The 14,888-nt window shown below is 38.5% G+C and overlaps 1 protein-coding gene across 1 annotated transcript; it reads left to right on the top strand.

Moving 5' to 3' along the window:
- The first annotated feature begins 5,578 nt into the window (after nucleotides 1–5,578).
- snx11 (sorting nexin 11) lies at nucleotides 5,579–12,477 on the top strand. Its single transcript, XM_063003960.1, has 6 exons — nucleotides 5,579–5,599; nucleotides 6,299–6,385; nucleotides 9,170–9,270; nucleotides 10,074–10,169; nucleotides 10,558–10,782; nucleotides 12,099–12,477. The coding sequence occupies exons 1-6, from the start codon at nucleotides 5,579–5,581 to the stop codon at nucleotides 12,475–12,477; spliced, it is 909 nt and encodes a 302-aa protein (XP_062860030.1).
- Nucleotides 12,478–14,888: the final 2,411 nt, after the last annotated feature.

The raw sequence follows: 14,888 nt of genomic DNA on the forward strand, positions 1-14,888 counted from the left end.
TTTCCAGGTTGTCTATGTTTATACCATAAGTAAGTATTAAATCTAAGGTATGTTTACAGCGGTGAGTGGGTCCTGTTACATTTTGGGTGATGCCTAAGGATTCTAAAATAGAATCAAACGCAATTTTGAGTGGATTACACTTATCCTCATAATGAATATTAAATGAACTACAAACTGCTTTTTCTGCCTGTGGAAGCGGTTATTGCAGTTTGTCCCTTAGCAGCAACTGGAGGGTAGAAATATTACCTGCTGCACCATAGTTGTCACCCTTATTTACCTAAACTGTACTGGAAAGAGAACAATAACATCCACGCATAACAAAGGGTGGTGGTGGGGGGATGTTCGTTTGTTTTGTTTTATTAGGATTTTAACGTCATGTTTTACACATTTCGGTTACATTCATGACAGGAATGGTAGTTACTCATTACACAAGGTTATATCATGGACAATAGTCATGGACAATTTAGTGTCTCCAATTCATGTCACTTGCATGTCTTTGGACTGTGGAAGGAAACCGGAGCACCCGGAGTAAACCCACGCAGACACGGGGACCGCCCTGCCCGGGGATCAAACCCAGGACCTTCTTGCTGTAAGACGACAGTGCTACCCACTTAGCCACCGTGCCGCACTTTCTAATACAACAAAGCATATACACTATTACAATATTGGTACTTACATTATTTTTAAAATCACACATTTTCAAGCCATTTTACGTGGGGTGTGTGTGTGTGTGTGTGTGTGTGTGTGTGTGTGTGTGTGTGTGTGTGTGTGTGTGTGTGTGTGTGTGTGTGTGTGTGTGTGTGTGTGTGTGTGTGTGTGTGTGTGTGTGTGTGTGTGTGTGTGTGTGTAACATTCCATTACAAAATTGCATTTGTTTTACTTTCTGTTTGATAGGAAAGCACCAAAGTTCCCAAACCCATCTACCATACTCTCTACCATAGGTGTAACCATGCTGCCCTATTATTATATAAAAGAAAATATTGTGAAAGGAGCCTGCATTTGTGTCACACTTCACACATCACTCAATTAAAAAGTGTGTGTGTGTGTGTGTATTTGTCCATTTACTCACTCGCTCAGCTCACACCTAAAGGCTATTTAGCCAATCACCTTGATGGAATGTTTTGGACAGCTGGAGGTAAATGTAGAACCTGAAGAATTGCCATTCAGTGCGAAAAGAAGAACATGCCAAACTCCTTACCGGTAGTAGAGAGAAGCGCGCTACAGATCTCCAGTCCAGTAGATGGCGCAATATTGTGCTGCACCAGTGCACTATCATTGTTAAACGTGAAACACGGAAACTGATGGTTGTTGATCGAGTCTTATTACTTTGCGTTTTTTGTTTTTTATATCCGCGTCTTTTATAAGTTTTATTTAAATATTACAGCAAGAGAATCCAGACAGACCAGATAATAAATACATGTGTATGCTGATTACATTTAGATAAAGGTAATCGCATGTTTTATATTAAAACTATATTTGTTTTAATATTCGTGTCATGTGTTCAGCTTGAATTCATTAACCCTCAGAATTTAGAAGTGAAACAGATAGAAATGTTTTTAATTTAAGTTAACAGTATTCCGTACAGTGGCTTATACACAGTGAACGTTTATTATTGACTTTTGTATGAATGATATGAGGACAGGTGCGTTGGAACAAGGGTGTGAGATAGGACGTATTACTAAAGAAAGCCCGCAAACAGTTTGCTGAAGACATGTCAACAAAGGACATGGATTACTGGAACCATGTCCTATGGTCTGATGAGACCAAGATTAATTTGTTTGGTTCAGATGGTCTCAAGCATGTGTGGCGGCAATCAGGTGAGGAGTACAAAGATAAGTGTGTCATGCCTACAGTCAAGCATGGTGGTGGGAATGCCATGGTCTGGGGCTGCATGAGTGCAGCAGGTGTTGGGGAGTTACATTTCATTGAGGGACACATGAACTCCAATATGTACTGTGAAATACTGAAGCAGAGCATGATCCCCTTCCTCCGGAAACTGGGTCGCAGGGCAGTGTTCCAGCATGATAATGACCCCAAACACACCTCTAAGACGACCACTGCTTTATTGAAGAGGCTGAGGGTAAAGGTGATGGACTGGCCAAGCCTAAACCCAATAGAACATCTTTGGGGCATCCTCAAGCGGAAGGTGGAGGAGCGAAAAGTCTCGAATATCCGCCAGCTCCGTGATGTCGTCATGGAGGAGTGGAAAAGCATTCCAGTGGCAACCTGTGAAGCTCTGGTAAACTCCATGCCCAGGAGAGTTAAGGCAGTTCTGGGAAATAATGGTGGCCACACAAAATATTGACACTTCAGGAACTTTCACTAAGGGGTGTACTCACTTTTGTTGCCGGTGGTTTAGACATTAATGGCTGTATATTGAGTTATTTTGAGGGAAGAATAAATTTACACTGTTATATAAGCTGCACACAGACTACTTTTCATTGTGTCAAAGTGTCATTTTGTCAGTGTTGTCCCATGAAAAGATATACTTAAATATCTGCAGAAATGTGAGGGGTGTACTCACTTTTGTGATACACTGTATATATATATATATATATATATATATATATATATATATATATATATAAACGTATCTTTTCTGGCTTTGTGTTGGAAGTAGAGTAGGGTTGCTAAACATACTGTATATTCAACCCCTTTTATTTTCGTACGTCTAGTGAAATATCCACTTCAAATGTACACATATTGACACCTGACTTTGTACTAATTAATAACAATTACAACAAAATGCTTCTAATTATAAGGGTAAACAAATATGTTAAGTAAATTGGGAAGCAAACAGATGATTACAGTGCAGTGCGTTGCCTATACTGTAGTTTACAGTGTACTAGGGCTTGGCGGTATGACCAACGGTATTTTTTAAGATTCTGACGGTTTCACGGTATCACCGTATGTTTTTTTGTATGACTGGGACTTTTTATATGTCTGGGGCTTATTAAACCGTCGTAAGTACATAGAATATAAAAAGTTTTTATTTCACCATGTACATAATGAAGGTTTTGAGTACTATAAGGTTTGCTTGGCCCCACAAAATGACACAATATATGATGGAATCAGTACGTGTAAAACAGTAGTAATAAATAAAATGTTTAATGTTTATTTAATATTTAAGTATTGTACAATTACCCTTAGCTCTCCCTTCAACTAATAAGAGTGTAGTGTTTAATAAGGATCTACTTCTTAAAGCGAATTACACAAGGGTGTGCTTCCGCTATAAGAAGTAGATCCTTAATAAACGATGTTTGCAAACTCCACTGTACAACTTGACCACAGGTCTGTTGTAGAAAAGTGGACGACTTTTAAATGTCTCCGCTTATGACGTTGGTTTCGCCCTGTAAGACATACCTGCAATCCACTGTTTTAATTACTGCTCTGAAAGCTTCTTTCTCGACTGTCTATAGAGGAATCGAGTCCTCGCATATGTGGATTGTTACCCGGTTCATAATGTCATTGTTTACAGCAGCCGTGGCTTGACAAATCTACAGTATATAGTGTTTTAGTCTGTTCTAAACTGCTAACACACCTCATTTCTTCGGCAAGCTCTTCCGGTGCATATTTGGTCTTCCTCTCTTCATCCTCCATCTGTTTTTGTTCATTTTTTTACAACATACTGAGGAAGCCTCTCTCATCTGTTAACACTGTCACTACCTGGCTAACTCGTGAGCTGTATCTAATCAGCTCAGCTGTTGTATTAACTATCAAAGACGGTATACCAAATGTACCGTCATACCGCCCAGCACTAATAATAATAAAATCATATTATTTCTGGTTTTGTGTTGGAAGTAGGGTTGCCAGGTGTATATGACACAACAAAGCGAAACATATATTCAACCTCTTTTATTTTTGTTATTAAACGTACGTCCAGTGAAAAAATCCACTTCAAATGTACACTTAGCGTGTGTTCGAAAACCTAGGGAGCTGCCTTGCTGTCTTACTGTCTACATAGGCAGCTGACTTAGTAGAGAGGATTCTAATAAGTCAGTGACTTATAAGTCAGGTTATTCTAACGCACTACTTAGACAGCGATTCCATCGGGTTTAGCATTTCGCGTTTAGCATTTAGCATCTCGCCATTAAAACCAATAAACTGAGGTAGCACAGCACGCTAACGTCAATATAACATCTCCCTTCATGTACCGATAACGGTTAAATTTCCTGACAAGCCCGAAGTTAAAAATCTGAAGTTAAAAATCAGTAATATTTTATTTACGTTTTAAAATAACTACATTCGTTTCTCCGCCCCGTCAGCCATGAATGCTGGGATTGTCTTGATCACTAAGGCAGCGTCCGATGCTCACTCGTTCTTGAGCCAAAATAACATTGAAATAATAAGATACCTCAGAAGTGTGGATTTTAAGGCATCTAGGATTTCGAACAGCCTCCTTCTCTGGAGCGCGCACAGGATGACGTAATATGCTGCCTATGTAGACAGCACACTAGCTTTTCGAACACACCCTTATTGACACCTGACTTTGTACTAATTAATAACAATAATAACAACAATAAAATGCTTTTATTTATAAGGGTAAACAAATATGTTAAGTAAATTAGGAAGCAAACAGATGATTACAGTGCAGTTTGTTGTTTATAGTTTACAGTGTTAGTGTTGTTCTCGCTGCTTTTAGGTTGTTCTACTGTTTTCAGTTAACTCCATCTCCCTGGAGGCTTGCTTTTCTTTACCTTACTCTGAGAAATCTAATATTGAGATGATTTGTGCTGTATTGAGATGATTTGTGGTTCTATAAACTTTTCACTTGCTGATTTCAAACCAGTTGTACTGACAGAAATGTTTTGAGGCTGTTTTCCATTCAAGTGTTGTTAATAATCCCTACAGCTCAGCATATTTAAAACCCAGGTCAAATTTCACCTTTTTCTCAGTGGACAATTGATCACATGACTGTTGATTGTTCCTCTGTAAGCCAAAGGAGGAGCTGCTGCTCAAAGGTTTACGAGCTGAATGATCTAAATACTCACTGCAGTTTACTTCACTTCAACACACCATTACATAGTTAGAATGTTTTCTGGTGTTGATCTAAATAGAGGTTTTTCCTTGACTGGACTTATTGGCAAATTGTTTAATTTCTTAACATTTTGGCAGACACAGGATGCGAAAGCAAGAGACATGTGAGTACAAAAATGCTTTGGCAGCTTAGCTAATAAAAAGAAAAATACAATTATCTTTCATTTCACCTAAAATGCTTCCCACACAAAACTTAAAATATTTATTCAGATTGTCCCGACAACGTATATGAAATATAGGCGCGATAATACTATATTAAGTTAGACATGTTTTTAATAATGGTAAATAACTGTAATTTTAAAATTATTATGTGGGTGCTAAATTAATAGTTGGTGTGTAAATTATGTTATATAATTTACACATAATATAATTATATATTAAGAAAAAGCTTTTTTGAATAGTATAGAATAGTATTTTTAGAATACTGAGAAACTTAGGGTAATTATTTTAATACAGTATCGAAAAACTGCTTGAAGACATATTAGTAATTTCTCTCTTTCTTATTTCCAGATGTCATTTGTGCTCATCACCATTTGATAGGATGATTAAAAGTCAAGAAGATGTAAGATGTCTTTATGTCTGCCTCTTTTCCTTTTTGTCTGTCTTATTTGACCATTGAACTAATGAAAGTGTGTTATGATTAAAAATGTAAAAGCCTAGGGCTGACATCTCATACTCACGAATTCAAATGTCAGCTCTGCTACCGTTAGACTGGGCGCCTATATAAACAATCCATCGGGTAGGAGGGGATTCCTCACAACTGCTGCATTCACGACCTCTGCTGGCTGTTTTGGTGGTGCCTGTGCAAATGAGACAGGGTGTAATGAAGATCAGTGCGTGTCTCTCTGTACGTAAGACCGATCTCCATATGTGAAAAGTAGCACACGTGTCTGGGCGGGGGGGTTGTTAGTCACAGCTCTCTTTAGTCAGGAGTGGAGGTCAGCAGTAGTAGAGGAAAATTAAAAAAGTATAAGCCTAAATTGGTCACAAATATGAACCATATATTAAAAATGATCAGTCAGCAAAAATACTGGTTGGTTGTTCTTGTACTTTTGACCATACTGTGTATATTAGGTTTTAACAAAAAGCTAATAGTCTAAAAAGCTGATCCACTTGTCACATAGCTACTACATGTAACCAAACTGTCCTGTTAAAAAAAAAGCTGCAGTATCTTATCCTTAATAAACTTTGTCAGATGGTAGAGCTAATGCATATCCAGCTGTGGCTGTGTTTTGAAAACAGTTTGTTTTGGTTTAAACAGGAATTCATTGCTGTGAGGGTTCAGGATCCTCGCATGGTGAATGAAGGATCATGGAATTCATATGTGGATTTCAAAATTTTCCTTCATGTAAGTGCATTCTTTATGTTTTTGTTATTTCGTAGCAATGTATTATACAGCATTCACTGCACATTAGTATGTAGACATACAGTGAGTTTTATTTATATTCATAGTCATATTCATTTTATATTTAAAAGTATAATGCCAATTATGTAAAATATCTTGAATTATGTTGTCTATAACAGCAGTTGTTGTTAAGTGTTGTAAAACATGTGTCTACTTGTTGAACTATAACTGGCTACTTTTTAAAGCTTTCATTTTAGAAGTTAACTTCATAGCACCAAACCAAGTAGCTGCAAGATGAACCGTAACCTTACTTAATAAATAAAAGAAAAAAACACAATAATAGAGGAGCATGTTTTAAAATTTTCTGAAAGTTAAAACTACTTTCCCACAGTACAGAAGTTTTTTCTAGGCAGTCTGGTGGTTTGGAAAATAACTTGGTGCTGCATTGCGCCGGGGTCCTGGGTTTTATTCTTTATTCCAGTTGCTCTCTGTGATTGATTTGTCATGTATATAAGTGAAGTTTTTTTTTCTTTCCACCATTTCAAAATACACATGCAGGTGGATTGTCTGCTGTAAAATGTAGGTATGAGTGACTCTCATCAGGGTGAAGAGATTACTGAAAAATACTTTACATTTGGAGTTTATAAATACCATGTCCACTCAATGTCTACTCTATTAGACACTCCTACCTAGTTGGTCCACCTTGTAAAGGGTGTCCCAAAAGTCACGCAAGATTTGAATTTGGCGCCATTTGTGCGGTAAAGTGTTGCCAACGGAAAAAAAAGACAGCGTGACAGCTCACAGTTCAGGGTTATTAAAAATGGAGCGCTACACGAAAGAACAACGCGTTTTCATTGTTGAGCAATATTTTTAAAATAATGAAGGTTTGGCAGCTACAGTTCGCAATTTTCGTACAAAATATGGTCAGAATAGTGATTTAACTTCATCAACTGTGAAGAGATTAATTAAAAAATTCAGGGAGACTGGATCAATTAGTGATCTTAGACACTCTGGCCATCCTTCAACAAGTCGTTCAACACAAAACATCGAAGCAGTTCGTGAGAGTGTTGCTGAGAGTCCAGGAACATCAATTCGGCACCGTGGTCAAGAATTGAACATTTCCAGAAGCTCTCTACAGCGTATTCTCACGAAAGATTTGCATCATCATGCTTACAAAGTTCAACTGAGTCAAGAACTGAAGCCTACTGACCACGCACAGCGAAGAGAGTTCGTTGAATGGATTTTGGAACAACAACAAGTGGATGCCGATTTTTCGAACAAAGTCATCTTCAGCGATGAGGCTCATTTTCATCTTGATGGCTTCATTAATCATCAAAATTGTCGCTTTTGGGGTTCAGAAAATCCACGAGTGATTGTTGAGAAACAAATGCATCCACAACGTGTCACTGTTTGGTGCGGATTTTGGGCTGGAGGCATCATCGGACCATTCTTCTTCGAAAATGCGGCTGGTCAGGCAATAACAGTTAATGGTGCTCGCTATTGCGACATGATAATCCAGCTTTTTGTGCCTAAATTGCAAGATATGGATGTGGACGACATGTGCTTTCAACAAGACGGTGCCACATGCCATACAGCCCGAGAAACAATTCAATTACTGCATGAGTCATTTCCTGGTCGTGTAATTTCCCGTTTTGGTGATCAGAATTGGCCGCCCAGATCATGCGATTTAACGTCGTTGGACTTTTTTCTTTGGAGTTTTTTGAAGTCTATGGTTTATGCCATCAAGCCCACGACCACCCACGCCTTGAAGGAGGAAATTGAGCGCTGTATCAACGAAATTCAGCCACATTTATGCAAAACGGTCATGGAAAATTTCGACAAAAGAGTGCGTATGTGCCAGCAAAGCCGTGGAGGCCATTTACCCAATATGCTATTCCATACATAACCCTATACTGTATACTTTATGAATCAATTAAAAATTTACAATTTTTAATTATAAACCTGTGTTCTCTATCAAAATTACTTCCTGCGTGAATTTTGGGACACCCTTTAGATGTAAGGTCAGAGATGATCGCTCATCTATTGCTGCTGTTTGAGTTGGTCATTATCTAAAGCTTCATCAGTGGTCACAGGACTCTGCCCACAGTCTTAGTCCAGCAGTGACAGTGAGGTGTTTAAAAACTCCATCAGCGCTGCTGTGTCTTATCCACTCATACCAGCACAACACACACTAACACACCACCACCATATCAGTGTCACTGCAGTGCTGAGAATCATCCACCACCCAAATAACACCTACTCTGTGGTGGTCCTGTGGTGGTCCTGACCATTAAAGAACAGGGTGAAAGCAGGCTAAAAAGTATGTAGAGAAATAGATGGACTACAGTCAGTAATTGTAGAACTACAAAGTGCTCCTATATGGTAAGTGGAGCTAATAAAATGGACAGTGAGTGTAGAAACAAGGAGGTGGTTTTAATGTTATGGCTGATCAGTGTATAATATATATTATATTATATAGTGTGAAATTCTGTCTGACTGTATATTACCAGAACTAATTGAACTGATCAACATTCAGTAGTTACAGGAATGTTCACATGGGTTTCTGAACATTCAATTGCAATTTTTTATGAAGTTGAAATTAGACTGATGTACAGGGGTGTCAACCATTATTTATCCATTATTTACTTATGGTTTATTTTTATCAGTAAAACTATTTTTGGTATCATTGGCATTTTATTTTTGGAACCTCATTGTTCAGTCTAGTTATTGTTACCTTTCAAAACATTGTAATAAATAAATCTTTTTATTTTCTTTCTCTGTCCAAAGACTAACAGCAAAGCCTTTACAGCGAAAACATCGTGTGTGCGCCGTCGATACAGTGAGTTTGTGTGGCTGAAAAGGACACTGCAAAAGAATGCTGGTCTGGTGTAAGTAAACAATAAGCAACAACACTGTAGCTATACACCGACCAGGCATAACATTATGACCACTGACAGGTGAAGTGAATAACACTGATTATCTCATCATCACGGCACCTGTTAGTGGGTGGGATATATTGAAAATGTTATCCTTAAAGTTGATGTTAGAAGCAGGAAAAATGGCCGAGCGTAAGGATCTGAGTGAGTTTGACAAGGGCCAAATTGTGATGACTAGATGACTGGGTCAGAGCATCTCCAAACCTGCAGCTCTTGTGGGGGTGTTCCCGGTCTGCAGTGGTCAGTATCTATCAAAAGTGGTCCAAGGAAGGAACAGTGGTAAACCGGCAACAGGGTCATGAGTGGCCAAGGCTCATTTATGCACGTGGGGAGCGAAGGCTGGCTTGTGTGGTCCGATCCAACACACAAGCTACTGTAGCTCAAATTGCTAAAGAAGTTAATGCTGGTTCTGATAAAAAGGTGTCAGAACACACAGTGCATCACAGTTTGTTGCATATGGGGCTGCATAGCCGCAGACAATTCTGTTAGAAAGGTGGTCATAATGTTATGCCTAATCGGTGTATTCTTTTAAAACAATTCATAGTGACTTCCCCATACATACAAAATATCTTAATTTATAGTTGCAATAAGAAATATTTAACCCCCCTACCACCCTAAAGGGTATAATAGTGATAACATTCCTGCAATAGTGGGGATTCTTGTATCATTCGTGTATCACGTACTAAGATACAGTCCAACATTTACATATTTAAATAACTTATTTAAATTCTTCTTGGTTTTCATTTATCATGCAGACCGGTTCCTGAGCTGCCTGGAAAGTCTTTCTTCACCTTCAACAACACGGACTTTATTGAAAAGAGGAGAATGGGTTTACAGCACTTCCTTGACAAGTCAGTATACTAAATTAAGTTACTATTGCATCTATTATCTCTTCTTTTTCCATCATGTCAGTTTCTTGTTGTTGTTTGTATAGACAATAGAAAAGGAAGTGAAAAATGATGAACAATGGAAGATTTCACATTTTGTGCATCGCACTACCCACAGATTAGTCATGGCAATGTTTTCCATTAAGCATTTCAGTAGACACCTCATGAACAGGCCATATATAGACAAATCATGACAATAATCATTTTGAACAGTAATTATTAGCATGGCATTTTACTCACGTGTAGCTGATTTCACTATGCTTACTCTGCAGATGTGTCTGCTTACAATTTGCAGTTATTGTGGGATGGTTGTCACATGTCTTAACCAGATGTTGATGTCGTGTACCCACAGGGTGGTCCACATGACAGTGTGTCTGTCCGACAGTCAGCTCCATTTATTTCTGCAGACTCAACTTCCTCTCGGTCACATTGAAGACTGCATAAAAGGTCACACTCCTTATAGCGTTACTGATGCCATTCTAACTTACGCCTCGTCCAATCGTGGCTGGGCTCAGGAGGAGGAAGGTGGAGGACTGGAGTCATGCCCAACACCAATTTCTTATGAATCAGTTGAGAGGTATGAATTGACTTTTGATTGACTGGTTTAGTTTTGGCTGTTAGTTAATGTTACTGGACCCCAGTGTTAGTGAGTTCAGTAAATATAACTAATTAACTAACAGATGCTGGTGCACATCAATTTTACATTTTTAGAGGGTGCTATGTATGTATAGTGAGATATGGTTTATATTAAATGCACTGATCAGCCATAACATGTAGTTCTACACTTACTGACTGTAGTCCATCTGTTTCTCTACATACCTTTTTAGCCTGCTTTCACCCTGTTCTTCAATGGTCAGGACCCCCACAGAGCAGGTATTATTTAGGTGGTGGATCATTCTCAGAACTGCAATGACTGACATGGTGGTAGTGTGTTAGTGTGTGTTATGCTGGTATGAGTGGATCAGACACAGCAGCGCTGCAGAGTTTTTAAATACTGTGTCCACTCACTGTCCACTCTATTAGACACGCCTATGTAGTTGGTCCATCTTGTAGTTGTAAAGTCAGAGACGATCGCTCATCTATTGCTGCTGTTTGAGTTGATCATCTTCTAGACCTTCATCAGTGGTCACAGGACACTGCCCACAGGGCGCTGTTGGCTGGATATATTTTTGGTTGGTGGACTATTCTCAGTCCAGCAGGGACAGTGAGGTGTATAGAAACTCCATCAGCATTGCTGTGTCTGATCCACTCATACCAGCACAACACACACTAACACACCACCACCATGTCAGTGTCACTGCAGTGCTGAGAATGATCCACCACCTAAATAATACCTGCTCTGTAGTGGTCCTGACCGTTGAAGAACAGCATGAAAGGGGGCTAATAAAGCATGCAGAGAAACAGATGCACTACAGTCAGTAATTGTAGAACTACAAAGTGCTTCTATATGGTAAATGGTGCTGATTAAATGGACAGTGAGTGTAGAAACAAGGAGGTGGTTTTAATGTTATGGCTGATCGGTGTGTATTAGATACATAAAGGACATAAAAACGTCTCCAGTCACACCAGAGAAAGTGGATGGATAAAGGATATGACGGGCTGCTCTGCAACAGCCTAATTCTGGCAACATGTGTACAAGCACAAGCAGTGCACTAGCAGCACCCCAACCTCTCCAACTGATGCAGCACATGCGTAACGTACAAAACTTTCAGAGACTAAGTCCCACACAAGAGAGTAACGCACTGCTATCTGTGAATTATCCATCCCTCATGCAGGTGTCTCGACCTGCCAGCGAAGGCCGCAACTGCAGCAGAAATGAGGCAAACGTAATTGTATCCATGTAAATGTATCCAGCACTAACAAATATAATCGATTTCTTTGTTTAATCGACAGCCCCCTTCCAGATGTTTCCATTTCACAATATGAGAAACCTCCACTTGAGCCAGTGACAACAGCTGCTGAAATTAACTGTGTGGTGTTAAGATTACATCAGGAAGACGCCGCTGTACCTAATGGAGCTCATGGAGATGACCAAGAGGGAACAGTAGAGGATGGTAAGAGTTGTCAGCTAGTTGTGGAGCTCGACCAGCAAGTTCCCATCATTACAACCCAAAACACTAAATCTGATCTCAGCTTACCAGATGAGAGAACACAAACACACAACAGCATAGAGGACATCATTACATACGACAGTGGAGAATCACAACCTGCAGCAGATACTTCACTGCCGAAAGCTGTAGCAACTAATAATAACTTTGTCACCATTTTTTAATTAACACTTAATCTGTTTTATGATCTGCATGTGTATATAATCTTCAAACTGGAGCTCTGTACTGGTATAACTGTCAACATTTGCCCTCCCATCAGAAAATCACATTCTCTTCTCCAATTACAGTGAGCATCACTTGGAAAACATGTACTGATTGGTTTAATGGGTCTATAACAAAGTACTTTTAGCTGTCATGCACTAGAGGAGACTGAAGCTTGGTTTATGCGTACTCAGAAATGCATAGGAGACTCACAATTAGTGCCCATTTAAGGTGCCCATTAGTCAAAATAGGGCTCTATATATATATATAAATATTATGCGTTTTCTCCCAATTTAGTGTAGTCAGTTTGTCTTCTGCTGCTGGGGATCCCTGATTTTTGCAGTTGAGGAGGGTACATTGCTACCCCGTGCGCAGCCCTTAACGGAACCCTTTTTTTACCCATGCACTCTGCACAGGCGCCTCTATCCGCCAGTCAGGGTCCTTACACAGTGTTTGAAGATGAATAAGTAAGATAATAAAACAATAATTAAAGGCATGACACAGTAAAGCTCTTTAAATGCAATTACACTACAGATGTGTTTGTCATTTTTGTTTTGTTCACATATTACTATGTTCTTTTAACCCTTTTATATGTGACTGAACTTAAAAAGCGCACACAGGTCCTTGCTAGCTCTCCAACTGCAGATAAAGAAAACCACCAAGATAAAGGTCAAAGGTTTATTTGGAATCCAAGCATATAGTTAAGAGCCCATGTTTTGCTCTCAGGAAGCTGGATTTCATCTCACAGCTTTCCAGTCAATGGAAAATAAATCCTAATTTTTAGTTTAGACCTAAAGTTTAGACCTGGTTCCTGGGGTCCAGACTCTGGTTTATAAGAGTGCAAACAGTTATGCAACTGTTCTGCTTTTCTTAACTGTTTACTGCTTTAGCTACTGAGTTTTTATGCACTGGAATCTGTTTTTTTTTAACTTGGTTTAATGGTTCCTGTTTATTGAGTTCATTTTTGTTTTGGGCATGGGATAGTTAAGATATAGAGTGGTCTTGACATTGGCATCTGCTGTGTTTCCAATATTTGATGGTCAGGAGCAGTGCAACTTATTACAAATAAATTAATGTATTAAATAATCACGGGAGGAATGTGTTACAAATATGGTGTTAAGGGTGAGCTGAGTAAGCACTGTGCTGTTACACATTAAAAAAGAATGCAAAAATTACACCAGGGTTGGTAACCCCATTGAGATCATCGGTTAAAATGTTAAGCTGATTTCTAAAACATTCAGTTGATCTACGAGAGAGTTAGATGTTTAATGTTTACAGTGTTACACAGGGGGTTGGCTTTTTGAAGATCTGTAGGCTAGATTGCACATAATTCTTGTGCAATGTGTAGTCAATGTTTGGAATTCATTATGCTGTTAGTTGTTTGGAGAAAGAAAACAAGTCCCTAAGAGTCTGTATTCAGTATTAACAGATATACAGCATAGTTTACTGTGAGATGTGAAAGACTAAAAATCAATAAATTTGCTTAAACCTTATTGTATATTAAACCGTTTACATATCTTATAATAATAATATAATAAAATTGGTTAATTGATCAATTGAAAGTTCTTCAGTTTTACCTATAGTGTCTAATGACAATTGTGCATGCAAATTCAGATTTATATATCAGGAAAACAGTAACTGTTGAATATAAGCATATTTAAACCACCTGCCTAATATTATATATGTAGGTTCCTCAGATGCTTCTGGAATAGCTCTGACTCTGACTTGAGGCATGGACTCTAAGACCTGAGAAGGTGTTCTGTCATATATGACACCAAGATGTTAGCAGCTTGCTCTATAAATGAAACATTTGTACACTACAGGTTTGCGCTTTACTTTTAATAGTAGTTGTACTGTGTGACTAATATCTATTAAAATACATTATTTGGACACTACTTTTTAGGTTAACCAGTGGCAGACTTTAAAAATGTTAAGATTTGTTGTAAATATAATATTTTATACACACGTGTAAAAGACTAAAACAATCACTACATTTTTTCTTTTATAAATAGAGAAATGTATACTGTGTAGTAATTTGACTTTGCTGTTTATATGATGAATTATTTTGCCCATCCCTAATCCCTGTGCTAAGTGCTTGCACCATCAAATAGACAAAACACAAATCCTGCTACAGCATATGGTTTAGTGTATAGCATTTGTTATCATATTGTTGCACTATATGTTCTGGAAATTGTTTGCTAGTAGCTTTAACCTGTCAAACAATGCTGCTTATGATTCTTGTATTAGGAAATAAAGCTGAAACTGAGTGATTCTGAAACAGAAAAGTACAGGGAAGTGTTTGTTGGAACTATACACCGATTAGCCATGACATTAAAACCACCTCCTTGTTTCTACACTCACTGTCCATTTTATC

Source organism: Trichomycterus rosablanca, chromosome 10 (assembly GCF_030014385.1).
Source record: "Trichomycterus rosablanca isolate fTriRos1 chromosome 10, fTriRos1.hap1, whole genome shotgun sequence".
In the NCBI taxonomy this organism is placed as follows: Eukaryota; Metazoa; Chordata; class Actinopteri; order Siluriformes; family Trichomycteridae; genus Trichomycterus; species Trichomycterus rosablanca.